Below are 17,727 nucleotides of genomic sequence, written 5' to 3'. Positions count from 1 at the left end.
CTCTCAGAGCCAACACTGGGTGGGAATACCCCTTGTCTTTTTTTATATTATTTGAAGAGAGTATCAGTATACTTGGAGAAAGCATATGACAGGGTGCCTAGAGAAGAGTTGTGGTATTGTATGAGGAAGTCGGGAGTGGCAGAGAAGTATGTAAAAGTGGTACAGGATATGTACGAGGGTAGTGTGACAGTGGTGAGGACTGCAGTGGGAGTGACAGATCCGTTTAAGGTGGAGGTGGGATTACATCAAGGATCAGCTCTGAGTCCTTTCTTATTTGCAGTGGTGATGGACAGGTTGACAGATGAGATCAGACAGGAGGCCCCGTGGACTATGATGTTTGTAGATGACATTGTGATCTGTAGTGAGAGTAGGAATCAGGTTCAGGAGACTCTGGTGAGGTGGAGATATGCTCTAGAGAGCAGAGGAATGAAGGTCAGCAGGGCTAAGACAGAATATATGTGTGTAAATGAGAGGGAGGGTAGAGGAATGGTGAGAATGCAGGGAGTAGAGTTGGTAAAGGTGGACGAGTTTAAGTACTTGGGATCAACAGTTCAGAGTAATGGTGAATGTGGAAGAGAGGTGAAGAAGAGAGTACAGGCAGGGTGGAATGGGTGGAGAAGAGTGTCAGGAGTGATTTGTGACAGACGGGTACCAGTAAGAGTGAAAGGGAAGGTCTACAAGAGGGTAGTGAGACCAGCTATGTTATATGGGTTGGAGACAGTGGCATTGACAAAAAGGCAGGAGTCACAGCTGGATGTGGCAGAGTTAAAGATGTTAAGATTTGCACTCAGTGTGACTAGGATGGATAGGATTAGGAATCAGTATATTAGAGGGCCAGCTCATGTTGGACAGTTTGGAGACAAAGCAAGAGAGACGAGATTGCGTTGGTTTGGACATGTGCTGAGGAGGGATGATGGGTATATTGGGAAAAAGATGCTAAGGATGGAGCTGCCAGGTAAGAGGAAAAGAGGAAGGCCTAAGATAAGGTTTATGGACGTGGTGAGAGAGGACATGCAGGCGGTTGGTGTGACAGAGCAAGATGCAGAGGATAGGAAGAAATGGAAAGAGATGATCCGCTAAGGCGACCCCTAACGGGAAAAGCCGAAAAAGGATGATGATGATGAAGAAGAAGAGAGTATCAGTACTATCACGTCTGTAGCGTCTAAGAATTTTTTCAGATTTTAATTCACTTAAAACCCATCATGGGTTGCAGTCAACTTTGATATCCTAATAGCCTGGTTTCTTATCATATTTTCTTTTAAAGAAAGTAGGTAAAACTATCTGCATGCAAACAGGTTCTTAAACTCAGGTTTCCTGAATAAATTAGATTTAAATATCTTCTGTACTGCATCATATTTAATAATTATGTCTACAAGTACAGTTTCCTTCTTGAACTTTTTATGTTTGAACCCTAAAAAGGGGGTACTTTGATACACACTATTTATGAATTCCATCAAGGATATATTACCAACAACTCATAGAAAAAAACAAACAAAAAACATAAGCAAAGTGAGTATAAACATTACCTCAGTGAAGCCATTGATCTTGTTCAAATCATTAATTCCTCCTTCTGCCATGACAATGACAGCAAAGGAGGGCAGGACAGCCATCCTCATAGCTACCCCTTGAACCTGCTGAAATATTTCTTTACCAAGAACAAAAAAGTTGTTTTTTACTACAATTTATATTAAACAGCAATCAACATTTGTTCTGTTAATTAGAAAACCAATGTTTCTTATATATATGCCAGCATTAGAAAATTAAGATCCATCGTTGTGACAAAATTATTGCGCAACCAGTTAAGCAGTGTAGGACTGACACCTTGAAATGCAAAGTGTACTTATCTTACTGTAACCCTCTTATATGTATTAGTGTGATGCTATAATTGCAAATCCATTTTATTGTAAGCTTCCGGAAATGTGATAACAAGCTCATACAACCTGATCTGATTTTGTATAACAGACATTTTGAGTTCTTGCAATAATTTGCTGTGATAAATTAGAAAAAAAAAGTTTTGGCAGGGATGTTAGCTGATAAATTTCTAACCTCCTTTTCACATATTTTTCCAAGCATCTGCAACATGGGTAGCAGTAGAGGTTTGAAGATGCTAGGATTATTCAGCTCATTAACATGATCATATTTTTATAAAATGCAAGTAACACATTTGGTTTATATATTGGATGAAAAGAACAATCATTTGCAGTCCTTAAGGTTTACATGCTAAAGCAACAACATGGAAATAGATATCTTCATAGCCTATACAATAGACAATGCATCTAATCACAGTTTACAGAATGCAAAATTAATCTAACCTTTATTCCACTTTGGACAAGCTTGTGAATATCCAGAAATGGTTCCTTTATTATATCTCCATCAGGGCTGAAAATTTTGACATAACCTTCTTTTTCAAGAATGAAGAGACGTTGTGATCCATCTCCACTATTCACAGCCCCTACAGGCTGTCTCAGTTCCCTCACAACCTCTTGAATGCAGAAACAACTGTGCTTGTGTTTCCTAAATAAAAATTGAACTCTATTAGTCAAGTTCTTTACACAGTTTTTTCTGAGGTATTGTATTATTTGTACAGTTTGCAAATATTTAAAACACATTTAACAACCTGAAGACTGGGGAAACACTAAATAAAGTTTAAACAAATCACAGTTCATTTCATAAACTGAATCATCTTTGACATGGAGAATGAAAAACTGCGGTTCACTAAATGGGTACCATTCATCAGGTTTTGATAGAATTTATTTCAGAATCTTCAGAAGTTAATACAACATTGCAGAAAATCTAATATTTAAACAGGCAATTGCAGCAAACATTGTTTTTTGTGTCTTTTTATTTTAATTTATTTATTTATTTTAGCTTATTGCACTTATTTATTTAATTTGCTAATAGCAGTTTAGTTCTCAGCATCCAATTTTTGAGCTTTCTGGTGACCTGAAGGAGATCTTCTGAAACTACATACAAAGAACAATAAAAATAAGTAGAGATTTTATTAACATGCAGACTTTACATAAAGCAACATTACTTCAGGTCTTTAACTACAACATAGAGCCATCCACAAGTTCAGTATACTTGTGTTTTAAATAACAGTTACTTAGATCTGATTTATTTTAGTGATTTAGAAAACATTTGCTATACAACTGTAATGTGTGCATTTACTTTTTAATTATAGTTTACAAGTAGAGTTAAAGTTTTACAGCAACAGCTATAACTATAATATAGTATTCATTTTGTAGATAAGATGATGTGTCTTGAATTAATAGGTTCAAATACTGTAAGCAAATGCACTTTACGTATTACAACAGATTTGAAAACCAGACCTCATGCCATATATGATTAATAATACTTACCATGACCAGTCATTTTATACTTAATACTTACAAGGTTAAAAAAGCATCTTTTTAGTCCATAATTGTGAAGCTGATTCAGTACCCTTCCCCCATATTCCTAATATCCACAATCTAGGTAGCCTTCCAAGTACTGCTTATTTCTTCATTTATTTCTCAGGCTTCCAATCTACCCCTCTTTTCTTACACTTTTCATAATATTTGCTAATCACTGTCTTTTATCATGCCTCAATTTCATATTACTGAAATCATGCAGCTCATACATTCTCAGTTACTGACTTGATTGTATAATTCAGTAACATTCACGTATAAGCCCAGTGATATCTTATTGCAAAAGCAGTGTGCCAGTAAACTGCAGACAAGCACTTAATACACTTAACAGTTCATGAGAAAAATATTGACAGGTTTAACAAGGAATATCATCATTTAGAGTATTTGTGAACAAATGCATGCAAATCTTCATTTCTGAAAGGGTGGTAATGAATATGCATTTTAAATTTAGGTTGTGTATGTTATAAAGTATTACACTTTTAATAAGTATACCATGATTACAAGCATATTATACATATGCAAATAAGTGCATTCTAACAACGAAAGTCATTTTTCTGACGTTACAATGGACTACAAAGAATTGTTTGTGATGTAAGATTCTCATTTCAGATTTTCCTATACTCGGTCTGCAATAATAACACTTTTAAATCTTCTTGAAGGGAAATGTGAGAATTTGTATACATATTTGCAATTATTTACTGGAAAGTCTGAGTAGGTCTTATGACCCCTTTTTCAGTGAAGGCCCAGTCCAACATTATACATAGAAGTGCAACGTGACAAACAGAAAAGAGAAACTGTACATGTTGTTAAGCAATATGCAAGAAGGTAAACTAATAACTCAAATTTACACTGTGATTTTAATGTTGATACAGGGTAAAAAACTGTACTTTGATGCAGTTGCCAGCATGCACAAAAAAGTGAAACATCTACAGTTGTATGTCAAAGAGGCAGAAATAGATTTTCACTCAAAGGAAAATTGAATGTACTGACAGTTATGTACAAATCAGAATAAGGGATACAGTTCCCTTATTGTTACAGTGATTGCCATTACAGTAACAAGGAACATCTTACCTAAAGTACTGTTGTGTAAGTTGCACTTACCTTTAATGGTAGATGTTTGAATTACACAATGTTGCAGTAGACATTAGGCTATGTGGGTTGTTTTCCTGCCTAAGAAACAACCTGCCAGCTTCCCAAAGCTCTGGTTCTCCCCCACACCTGCAGTCTGACTGCTGATAAGCTAGCTCCAAGAGGAAAGTCAGCAGTCCGAGTGAAGATTTCTTCAGTGTTTTCTTGCTGCTTCAAGGAGACGTATCTTGGGGGGGCTTAACAAGAGTAGCTTAGAGCTTCATTTCTGGCAGGTAAATCCCCATGGGGGAACCCCACGAAACAGAAATTGTTGCCCTTTTATGAAAATATTTTTAATTTTATTTTCAGTCTAAAGCGGAATTTTGCCTGTAGGAAGCCTGGTATTTTTTATGAGTATTAGATGTGTCCTGTCAGGGACTGCTATTTTTAGCTACTGGTATTATTTAACTAATAGTGCTTGTATAAACTTTTATTCTGGACTAAAAGTTTTACTTTGGGATGAGCAGGGATGTATATTATCAGTGTAGTATGCAAGGTACTTTTTTCATAATCTGACATTTTCTTTATTGTGTCAGTGTACTTAACAGTTTAAAAGGAGTGCTGACAGGGAATTTGTCCTGTCTGTGCTTTTACTTGTGAAGTGGTTGGGATATGAAGTGTGCTGCTTGTGACACTTGGTGAAAACTTACCTTCTAAACGACTCACTCCAGCAGCACTTACCACTTTTGGCATCTCCTCCTAGGATACACCATGGATACTTACTCCGGTCCTCCTGGTTCTACTTCTACTGTACCTAGAAAAAATATATTTTCCAAGAAGCCATTGTCAGTGCCATGGGCTAAGTCTACAACTCAGCTGACAGTGGAAGGTCATGCAGTGGCCATTAATTGTTCCTGAAAACCACTCACTTACCTTTCCAGCTTCCACTGGTTTAGCCCTTTTGGTCACCATGAAATGGGGGTCAGCCATGTCCTCTTTTGCTATTCCAGCATCTAATCTGAGCATGGCAGAACCATCTTCTTTAGGACTGGGAGATTATTCACAGGGTAATTGAGGCAAGGGACCATTAGACAAGTCAGACATCCCTCCTTTGAGTTGGTCTTCTTCCATGGAGACTCATATTGAAAACAACAAAAGATTAAACATGGTTTATCACAATACGTTATTGCATTTAAGAAAGATGATTATCTTACCTTAGCAATGCATGCTTTACAGGAAATGAATCCTGGTGCCCACAAGTTATTACAGGTGGGCATTCCCTGTAAAGAAATTCCTGATGAAACAGGATCTGATTATTCTGAGGATGACAGAGACAGGGCTTCTTCTCCAACATATTCACAAGTCCATCTGTTGGACTGTGAGAAAAACATTACTTTGTGCCATCTACTTATCTTAGCCAACATTGCTAGTGACAATAGCTCAAATGACCTGGTTTTGATTAGTGGCTTTGGTGCTTGCTGCAACTGAAGTAGAAGGATGGGTGTGCCCATCTGTTTGGGAGGCTGTGGTCATACAATGCCACAGTCACTTGGAGGAGGGGTTGAAAGCGAAAAGGTGGCCTGGGGGCAGGCTGTCTACTACAAAGCTGCTTTGGCAGTAGCTATCAATACAAGTGTATGGGAGTGCACATTTGCATAGGGAAAGGCATTGTGGTTCCCATGGTGATGCAAGTCACCTGTTCCTCCACCAGAAAGAAGGGATGAGGCCCATTATATACACCTTCATTGCTGGGATGCTGACAAGGGAACAAATCACCAGACAGCTCTTGCATCCAAACTAGATGAATGAAAGACCTCAAGTCCAGTAAGGGGTGGGCTTAACTGTCAGAAGAAATGAGGGCAAAAAGAACCTGCAAGAAAATATTCCACTTTTATCACATCTCTGTAAAATATATTTCTCCACAAATCTGTTACAAAAAAAGAGAGATGAGCATCCATAAAAGTGTCATCCATCTCATTGAACTAGCTAAGAGATCAGAAATTGTCTCTGCACTTAGGATGCTGGGCTATGCATTTCTGATTGACAAAAGCTAACCTAGTTCATAGCCTAGTAAACAAATATGAACCTAACGGCCACAAGGACCTTTTTAAGGATAGCCATGCATCCCAGCATAGGGGATCTACGGACTACTGGCTGGGAAAAACCTGAGCCAGTACCTCACCCAAACATGTCTAAACACTAAAAAAACAATGATGACTATCCTTCACTCATATAGGTTCATAGGTTAGTACTAGGCTAACTGCCCTTGTGAGCCATTGTAAGCCTAGCCAATTATCCCTTGTGAAACTCAAACCCTGCACCTTGTGTTTGTAAGGCAAACACCTTAACCATTAGGCCACCATCCCAACCCTTGTAAGGTAGTATTATTTCTGTTAGTAAACATTAAGATGTACAAAGTTACACACTCTACCTTTGAGCTACCTAGAAAAAGGCCAGACAATATTTGTACTAGTTCCGTGAGAAATCAGGGACCATCTCTATAGAAAAGAAAGTCAGAATTGATCTTTGGGTAGACCTGGTCCCAATGGAAAATTAACAATACTCTTTACATACAAAATACGTGAAATATGATTTTAATTTGTCAAATGTAACAACTGGCAGTAAAGCAAAAGTCATTTAAAGTGCAAACTGAAGGACCGCAGAGATGTCTGGCTTAAAATGAAATGATGAATGCCTCACAGTCCAACAATTTAGGTTCTGAGGAGGGACTGAATTCCTGACAGCAGGGTCATTGGTGGAGGACTGCTCCGAAAAAACTTAATGGGCAATTAGCAAAGAACTACGAGTTTACACTACAACACACCACGAAAAGCCTGCATGTCTGAGGCATATACCTTCACCAAAGAGTAATACAGACCAGGTCAGAAATGATTTCTGAAATAAACAGCACTGGGTATCATTAAATTAAGACTACAGGCCCTGCTTTCAGACACTAATGGAAAATGCTTCTATTATGGACTGTAGGTAACAAGAGTAGAATGGTTTCAAACTACAATCACAATTTCCAAGGGCTCTTCTGAAAGACCAGAAATGTTTTTCTCTCAAAGGAACCCTTTAAACAATGGCTTGCTTCCCAAAAGCAGGAAAAAAGTAGGATGACATGATCTGAAATCGAATTTTCTATTGTTAAAAAACATACAACTAGAGATCATGCTCTCTTGGGTTATATTCACTTAGCAGCATGACAGCCAAATACACAAAGAAATATACTTGTCTGAAACATAGCTTCTTGAAATCTAGTCACTGTGGTTAGGATCTGTCCTTACTTTGAAACAACAATGACCTTTGAGGTGATTATATTAAGTTATAAGTTGCAGAGGCATCGAATTTTCTATTGTTAAAAAACATACAACTAGAGATCATGCTCTCTTGGGTTATATTCACTTAGCAGCATGACAGCCAAGTACAGAAAGAAATATACTTGTCTGAAACATAGCTTCTTGAAATCTAGTCACTGTGGTTAGGATCTGTCCTTACTTTGAAACAACAATGACCTTTGAGGTGATTATATTAAGTTATAAGTTGCAGAGGCATAGCACCATAACTTAACATTGTAGGACACTTTCCCCATAGAAAAATAATATATCCAATAATAGTGTTAATCACAGGTTTTGATTAAAGTTTTTTGAGTGGCTGCCATAGTTTCCTCCTGGTTTGCCAAGGTATTGTTCTAATGATTCTGTGCTCTGTAACCAATACTTCATTAGAGGCAGGGCAAAAGTGAGTGGAGGCAACAGGTCCATGCACTTCAGAGAACATATTTACTGAATGGCTCATACGGTCCTGTCGAATGGACCAAAACTGGGGAAGAATGCATTTTCCTGAAAACACAAGTGTTTTATTTCAGGGCAACCCCACCCTTTGTATTACCTAACTGCCTAACAGCAGATTTATCTCTTATTTGTTTATCTGCTTTGTTAACTAGGCTGAGTTCCACTTTCAATGAAGGCCTAGGAGCATAGTCTGCTTATGTATCATGTTCAAGGGCATATATTAGCCACATGCAGACTGAAGGAATCAAACCCAAGGCTATAGGATGAAGCTTATTTGCAGCTCCGTAACCTATGTCCTTTGTACTAAAATACCAGTCACAATCACAGACATATTTTCCCCTACATAAGAAGTGCATAATCCTAACCTGATTGCTCAGGATGCATACTGCAGAGTCACCAATTAATAAAAAAGAGGTGGAGTTCTGGATTAATGTGGACTTACCTGAATTCCACTCAGATGATATAAAACCCATCTCTAGAAGAAGCCATAAATACCAGACTAAGCCTTTCTCCCTGCTGTGAGCATCCTATCCTTCCAGGAGACACACAGTCTCAGGATCAGCAGCAGACCTGAAGAAAAGAATAATAAAGTTTTAGATGGGGTGGAAATATTCGCCATGCCAGGAAAGACTGGCAAGGAAGTAATGTCAGGAGATCTGATAGCTCAGGATAACTGGAACTATCTGAAACAGAATCTACTGCAAAATACTCAAGTGAAGAGGTGCGAAACTCTGGAAAGTCACATATTGTTTTAGGTGGAAGCAGACAAAAAGTACATAGATGTCTGACCCTGCAGTGTTGGAAACTTGACTCTTCACCAAAGAGACTAGGTCTTGAGGCAGATCATGTGTCTGAAAGAACCTGCAGCATAACAGTTCAAAAGAATCTGTGTAAATTAGATTAATTAGACGGTCTCCACTGGGACAAGGGACATTTTAAGTCCAAAGTTAGAGACATTTGAGAAAGGATTACAAACACTCATTCAAGAGTAGGAATATTAGGGTTGCAAAGACTGGAAAGACTGTTTGTCATTTGATACATTCAACTACAGCCACTAAAAAAAAATCTAAAGTGAATGGCCCATACTGGAAATATGACTCTAGGACAAAGTATAGGATAGACTGCATTTCTAATGGAGAATATATTATATTCATTATGAACCATCTAATAATTCTGAGTCAAAAGGGAATGAATAAAATGCAAATTTCCTAAATCTGTATATTTTTTACATGGCAGTTGATGGCACTTAGATTCATAACAGGTGTATCCCTAACCCAAAAAATGTTAACAAATGCTGGGAACAGAAGCCCAGATTGTCATCATCTGGAGGCACCTGCACATCAAATCTTTTCAAAGCTGGAAATGCATCTAATATAGTTTTTTCCAGAATCCAGATAAACTTTTAACAAAGAATTTGACAGGCTGACCACATTTTATGATGTCTAATACCTCACTAGCCACTGCCAATGTTTTTGTAAACTGTGATGAAGCTATATAGCTTTTCTCTTTCTTTGGTGCTGCAGACCCTCTGCAGATTCCAGAAAAGCTAGAACTTCTGAGGAGGATGGGTAGCTTGGCATTCAACAATATTAGAATGATGATACTACAACTAAAGTTTTATGGAAACACAACAAATGTCATAATGCTGCTGCAGGAACAGAGACCTACTTTACAACAGAGACGGGGCCTTACTATGAAGGTGATCAGGGAAAAGAAAACACAGTCGGTAGTAAACTTACCATAACAGTAGATGCCCATATGACGGTTGGGAGGGTGGCTTAATGGTTAAGGTGTTTGCCTTATAAACACAAGGTACAGGGTTTGAATCTCACAGGGGATAATTATCTAGGCTTAAAATGGCTCGCAAGGGCAGTTAGCCTAGTATGAACCTATGAACGTAGGGCAACCTATGAACCTATGATCACTGTTGCAGTAGCTTTAGCTATATGGATTAAAGTCTACACATGATATAACAATCTGACAGCTTCTAAAGCTTCAGGGCATCTTCCTTGCATTCAAACAGTTAGTCAGCTTGAGGTGAGATGCTTAAAAAACTTAGGTTTGAGCACCAAGCCCTTCAAAGCTTTCATGCAACTGAGAGGAAGGCTGCACGCTAAGAGAACATAGCTAGGAGTAAAACTATATACACATATATACACCCTAGCATAATAAAAAAAAAACAAAGTGGGGGTGGAGGGAGGGAGTGCCTACTGCAATAGGGATCATTCGAACATCTACTGTATGGTAAGTTTACTTACAAAACTGTACTAAGTTCATTATATTGATCACTACTACAGTAGCGTTAGCTATATTGTTACAGTACACTAGCTTACAACATTTGAGAGGTAGAAGGGAAAGGGTTCAGGAGCCCCTCTAGAATGGTCCTAGCAAAACCTGATGTAGACCTGGAGTGGGAATCAAACTTGTAGAGCTATGTACAGACTACCAAATTGCTTCTAGAAACCATCTCTTTCCAAAAAGCCAGAGATAAAACCAAGCCTGTGATAGAGTAAGCCTTGACTCTGCCTGAAATAGTTTTGTTGGGATGAGAATAACAAAAGGTAATAGCCTGAGACAACCATTTGGAAATAGTCTCTTTTGACACAGGTTGTCCTTTTTACCTTCACAAGAGATGAACAACTGATCCAAAGATCTGAAAGACTTTGTTTTGTCAAAATAGTACCCGAGTTGCCTGTGGATAGATAAGGTATGGAACAACGTTTTTCTCTTTTTTAGGTTCAGGAGACAACACAAGGAGATGGATAATTTGGCTTAAAGTAAACTTGGATAGCACTTTAGGCATAAAAGGATTATTTGTCAAATCAACCCTCTCTCTGTGGAAAATAGCATAGGGTTGATTCACCATATGAGCTTGCAACTCAGAGGTCAGAACAATCAAACAGTTTCCATGTTAAGAAAATCAAGTCTGCCTGATGAGCTGGTTCAAATGGAGCAAGTGTTAGTTTCCCTAACACAACACTAAGATTCCAAGGAATGTTCTTGGAGGCCTATCATGCAAAACCCCTTTGAAAAAACATTTTCACATAGCATGCATCAAAAGAGGAGTATTTATGGGATGACATGCTGAAATGGCTGATAAATGCTCCTTGACAGGGAAGTAAGAAAGGCCAAAGGATAGTAACTCACACAAATATTATAAAACCAATGAAACACTAGTCCTGAATGGTTACTGGTTATGTTGTTGGCACCAACCAGATAAACTTTTACATTTGTTAATGTATGACTTATTAGTAGCATGCCTCCATTAGCACCTGCTGTACGTCATCAGTACACAGGTGCCTAAAGGGAATTAAAATCCTATCATCCAGCCAGTCAACTGAAGTTGATTGGGGTTGGGGTACATCAGACACCCCTGTCATCATGTGAGTAGCTCCGTTCTGTAAGGAATGTTATGGTAATTGACCTTGAAAGGAAAAACAATTGTTGCCTGAGCCATAAGTGAGTCAATACAAGGATCTTGGGGGATTTCTTCTGAATCTTCTGAAGTACCTTGGACATCAGTGGAAATGGTGGAAAAGCACATAGGAACATGCAGTTTACTATCATAATCCTGAAGCGGACTCGGTTGAATAATCACATCATCAACCCACATCTGCGAAAACTGACAGTCTCGAACTCTGGTAATGTCAAATTACAAATCAAATGTGATTTTGGGACGAGCATTAACACGGGTCGAAGTGGGGTGAAATTTGTACTTCGACAATATCGGAGTTCGACATCGTCACCGTCTCCGTACAAAGTGGATTCAATTGAATCCACTTCAAGATTATGATAGTAAACCGAACATTCTTTTCCAAGGAAAAGAAAAGGCATCTGTCTTCCAGGCTTCTTGCATGGAGTCCTAGAACACAACCTTGCCAATTGATTACTGGAAGACAAAGAAGTCTACTGCAGAAATGCCACACAGATGGATCAAATCTCGGAAGATCCCCTGATATATTTTCTACTCATGAGAGTCTGCCTTGGTCCTTCTCAGCTTTTGTGCCACACAATTTTGCTTTGATAGAATGCAGGACACCTGTAGAGTGAGACTGTGTTGTAAAGCTATATCTCAAGCTAACAAGGATAGTCTATAAAGGGGTTAGGACCTGGTTACCCCCTTTGTTGATGTACCACATGACTGTGGCATTGTCTGTAATAACTTGAAGAGGTTCCAGGGATCAAAGATGATTCAGAGTTGAGTGCCTGGATTATGGCAAGCATCTCCTTCATATTTATGTGCTAGCATCTGTCCTTGGTGTCCCACATAACCTGCACTTTTATTCCTTCGGAAATTGCTCCCCAAGCAAAGTCTGAGATGTCTGAGGTGATTGGCTGCTTTGGAACAGGGAGGGAAAAGGGGAACCTGGATTTAAGGATATCTGTTGTTTCCACCACGATTTATTTTCTGACAAACACCAACACTGGGATATGAAAAGTTAAAGGGTGCTGATGCTGGGATCAATGAGACTTCAAATACCACTGTATCTTTTTCATGTGGAATCTTGCTAGAAGCATCATGAGAATCACAGACGCCATGGGTCCCACAATTCTGAGGTTTTACCTCACAGTGACTAACGTTTTTGAGTTGAAAACCTTAGAAATACATCTAGACATAGATCTATTTTTTCTTCTGTCTAAGAAAAGCTCTTTGATCTGAGGTGTCTAGTTGACAGCTGACCTTTGTGAATGATTTAAGAAAGACTTTTGAATGTTCTCCTGAAACCCAGCTTGTGTAAAAAAATCTCATCCAAGTGAGAGATTCCTTCTACTTTGAAAAAGGCTGTGCAAAGATAAGCAAACCATATAAATATGGAGAAATGTGGTTATACAGTAGCTTGCAATGAGTTAGAACTGGAGACAGACACTTTGTGAACTCTTACTGCAGTGGATACTCCAAAGGGTAAAGGTGCATTGACTCAGCAATACCTGACAGGACCAAATCATGTTCCTCAAGGAAGAGTAAACCTGTCTGGTGGACAGCAGCAATAAACAAACTCTATAACAGAAGGAAAAAAATTGCTGTCCAGGGCAAAGAAGAAGCAGGTGCCAAGTGGAGAACAATCTCTCCATTGTCTGAACAAGCAAATAAGGTCACTGGTGAAATCCTCTAAGGCTAACTTCGAGTCTAAATTGGCCACATCCACCAAGGACAATCACAAGGCCTTCTTCACATATGTCCGCAAACCCAAAGGCAATACATAAATCTGCTCTGAAGTGGTGGTCAATAACACCACATACACAGACTCCATAGATATAGCCAACCAGCTAGCAGACAGGCTCAGTGAAAATTTCACCTCCCTGTCCCCCCCATCAGTAAACCGGGACATCCCCAGCACCTGCCCCCCTCTCCTCATCACCAGAGAGCAGGGCCTTAATGCCCTCTCAAAGGCAAAAAATACAGTCTTCATGGGACCCAAAAATATCCCTGGCTGTATCCTACATGAACTCAGGCATGAGCTCTCAGCTCCATTAGACACCCTATTCAACAAAAGCCTGAGCACCGGCTTCATCCCAGCTGAATGGAGGACAGCCACTGTCATCCCTCTACACAAAGGTGGAGCATCTACTGACCCAGGCAGTTATAGGCCCATCTGCAAAGCCATAGAATGCATTATCATGGATCTTATAAACAAGGACATTGGCAACCTCCAAATGCTTGACCCCACGTGGTTTGGTTTTGTCAAAGGAGATCATGCCTGTTAAACTTGGTCAACTTCTTTGAAACAGTCATCAAAGCCTTGGGCGAGGGTAAGACAGTGCACACCGCCTACCTTGACCTAGCCAAAGCCTTTGACACTATTCCCCACTTGGGCATAATAGATAAACTCTCCTAGCTAGGCATCCACCCATATGTTACCAGATCGGTAGCTAACTGGCTCGTTGATGGAACCCACTCAGTTAAAGTAGGGGAAGCCACCTCCAGTAGTAGACCTGTAAGAAGCGGTGTACCCAAAGGATCATTCTTGGGGCCTCTACTATTTGGGATGTGCTTTTCTGAGGTGCAAGCCAAAACCAGTGGTCTGTGGCTGGCCAAGTTTGCAGATGACTTAAATTCCCCTAGTGATGTGAACATCTTCCAAGAGGGCCTTCCCCAAACTAATGACTGGTGCCAGAAGCATGGCCTCAAACTGAATGCCAAGAAATGCATCATTATCCCCTTTGGGGAAAATGGCATCTCCACTAATTATCACATTAATAACAATGTACTAAGCATGCAATCATTTGTGAGGGACTTGGGCATCCAGGTTGATAGCAACCTGACTTTTGACCACCACGTTGCCTCCATTGTACAGAAGGCTTTCTACATGACCCACCTCATAAATAAGGGTATTTCATCCAGGAACAAGGAGGTCGTAACATCCCTGTACTTCTACCTTATCAGACCCATTATTTAGTACAATGCCCCTTCGGCAAGTACCTTGCCAAGCACAAGCAACAGTTGGAGAGACCACAAAGGTTCCTGACCAGGAAAATCCATATTCCCAAACACCTATCATATACAGATAGGCTAAAAGCCATGTCCCTCTAGTCAGTCTCATACAGACTGCTCAGAGGTGACCTGTGTCTGGCATACAAGGCCATTTCAGACCCAGCCTTGATGGAGTTGCTGCATATCCGTAAGACAAACTCCACTTGCGCAACCTGCATGCAAGGCCTTAACCTGGTCTGTGACGTTAACAGAACTTGATTGCAAGATGGATTTGTATCCCAAAGACTCCCCCATCTGTGGAATAGACTCCCCCTCCATATCAAGCAGACTACCTCTCTAGCCCTCTTTAAGAGGAACCTGGACGACTGGATGGGAAACAGAAAATATACCCCTGGCATCCCAACTTTGCTGCTGCTGGACAGGTGAAACAGGTGCTGACTTTGAGGGAACATGGACGAAATTCTTGGTTAGCCTTATAAGAGCCTCCGGGCCAATAGCCTAGTATCATCCTACGAACCTATGAACTGATAATGTGATCCAGGCACACAAAACCTTAAGAAATGTCTGAAATCTGGATGACTAGGGATGTGATCATAAGAATCTTTTAAGTCTAGTGTTACCAGGAAACCTGAAAGAGGAAGAAGAGTTATCAGGTTGTGGTGACATCATTTTGAATTTGGGCACCATCACAAACAGGTTTAGGAAAGAAAGATCCAGAACTGGTCTCCAATCATTTTCTTTCTTTGGCACTAAGAACATCTTTGAATAAAAATCTTTCCCCACCTGCAAAGGAGGAACTGGTTCTATCAATCCTTGGGACAACATATGATGCAGAACTGGAGGAAACAAAAGTGCTTAATCTGGAGGATAAGGAATGACCCCCTGAGAAGAGGAATTTCCTTTTACTGCCATCTGTAGCCTCCTTAAATGATCTTCAGAATCCATTTATCTGAAATGATCCATTTTCAAAGAGAAAAATGGAGATTCACACTTTCTGGAAGAAAAAAAGGAGCCAGGGTGGGAGGGGGGTCACATGGTCTCTTGAACAGTCGTACTTGTTGGTCTGTCTTTGGTTTTGTAAGGTCTGAGGCTTCTTTTTGGAACTCATCTTGTCATTTCTTCTTAAACATTTGTTTACCTGTATTTTGTTGAGACCACTTACTCTGCTTTTTGCCAAAATTGAATGAGGAATTACAGAATCCCTTAGAAAATCTGGAAAAGGTGGCTGAAAAACCTTAAGGATTCCCTAGATCAGCTTACTACTTTCATCACACTGTTTCATCACCTCTGCAATAGAGGGGCCAAAAAATAAATCTCTATCCAAATTTGAATTTAAAATCTTATTTTTAACATCATCTGTCAGGTTCTGGGAAAATATAGCCATACAAACCTTTTCAAAACAGTACCAGTGGCTATAGCCCTAGAAGTATAAACAAAGTCATACCCACACTATAAACAATAACTAATGACCTGTGCAAAAGAAAAAAACTAAATTGTTTAAAGCAAGTTTTTCTTCACAAAAAGAAACTGCAGATAAAATACACCTCATACTTTCACAATTAGTGAGAACAAACTTTAATACAAGCTTGGCAATTCAAAATTCTGAAAATCAAAAGTATACACTTTTTTCCCCTACTTATCAATAAATTCTCAGGTTTGTGAATAAAGTATAAAAACTTAAAAGGCTGAGGAACTTTACACATCCTATCTGTCTTTTTAGACATAACAGGAGGAATGGGTGTTGGTTCTGGAAATTTTTTCTATAACAACTGACAGTATTTTTTGAGCGACTGAGAAACTTCTGTTTTCTCCTACTGAAAACACGTGCACATTCGAGCAACAGTCTCAGATGAAGGGAAACCCCCACCGGGAGATTCAGAAACTGAGCTCTTCTCAGAGTCTGAATTAGAAATCGGAGGAGAAAACCCTATATCTGTTCTTTCCTCTTCCTGTTCAGATTCAGAATCCCTCTTTGTTTTACCAGAAATTACTTTACAAGAAGAATCAATAGCCTAAATTAAACCCTAAGTCAGATCCAGTAAACTATTCCTATCCAAGTACATATGAGAAGGATTAGACACATGCTTACCTTTCTGTTTATTTTCAACAAGAAAAACAGGACCAAAAGTGTTACTAACAGTAGCAGTAACTTCCCTAGAGATGGGCACAGCATTCTCACACAGCAGGGAATACCTTCTCTGTTCTCTGTCCCAGGACAGTCAAGTGTGGCTCTACCTTGCCCACTGAGGGGACCCAAAGAGCTGCACAGGATGTGCCAACAAAATAAAAGCTTATTCTTGTAGTTTGTGAGTTGCTTATGCTGTTTCATATAACACTTAGGTGTTTCAGACACAAAATAACAGTTTTATGCAAATATTAAAGAAAATTTAGGAAATGTTTTTTGTCCTAAAACTTCAGGATATTTTTTAGGTTTTTCTCACAAGACACAACCACCCAAAAAGGGATTGCCCCACAAAAAGTGGGACAGGTGATAACCTTAACTTTCAATGAATATGCATTTTAAGAGACGAGAATTTTAATGTTGCTCATGCTTAGTCTGTTGTTAGTGTGAGAGCTTTTTTTGTTTAGCAGATGGCCATCAGTGGTTGTGCTCTACAAATTTGAAATAAAGTTTTAAAATGAAATCTAAATTTCCTTAGTCACTCAAAGTACACTCTGGCTGACTCATTCAGGTAGAATTCTCATGCAAAAATATCACAAAGTATGGAAGTAATGGCACAAAGACAAATCCCTTGAAACCTTACATCTCTACAAAGAGCTGTGTAACCTAATCAAGAAGCAAATTTATCTAAACGCAAAAAATTACCCATAAGATAATCAGAAAAAAAATCCAAAGAAATTCTGGATTTCAATTAAGAAAATTATTCAACTTGGCTCTCCTTCCTCACCAAACTCCTATACCCTTACACCACTCAGAAATGGCTACCAAATTTAACACTTACTTCATCGACATCATGGTCTCTCTTACTTCCTCCTCTCCCCAACCATTTAATCAACCACAAAA

General features: G+C 39.2%; 1 protein-coding gene across 3 annotated transcripts in view; it reads right to left on the bottom strand.

Annotated features, from left to right (window-relative positions):
• Positions 1-17,727, bottom strand: part of LOC122794105 (hedgehog interacting protein) — a 942,167-nt gene that overhangs the window by 522,261 nt on the left and 402,179 nt on the right. For all 3 annotated transcript variants that reach the window (XM_044062253.1, XM_044062252.1, XM_044062254.1), the window contains exon 4: positions 2,313-2,514. In XM_044062253.1, the coding sequence (XP_043918188.1) occupies positions 2,313-2,514 (202 nt within the window). The remainder of the gene's footprint in view (positions 1-2,312; positions 2,515-17,727) is intronic.

Source organism: Protopterus annectens, chromosome 2.part1 (genome assembly GCF_019279795.1).
Source record: "Protopterus annectens isolate FY-2018-M chromosome 2.part1, PAN1.0, whole genome shotgun sequence".
Classification (NCBI taxonomy): Eukaryota; Metazoa; Chordata; order Ceratodontiformes; family Protopteridae; genus Protopterus; species Protopterus annectens.
This window is presented reverse-complemented; position numbering and strand designations above follow the sequence as displayed.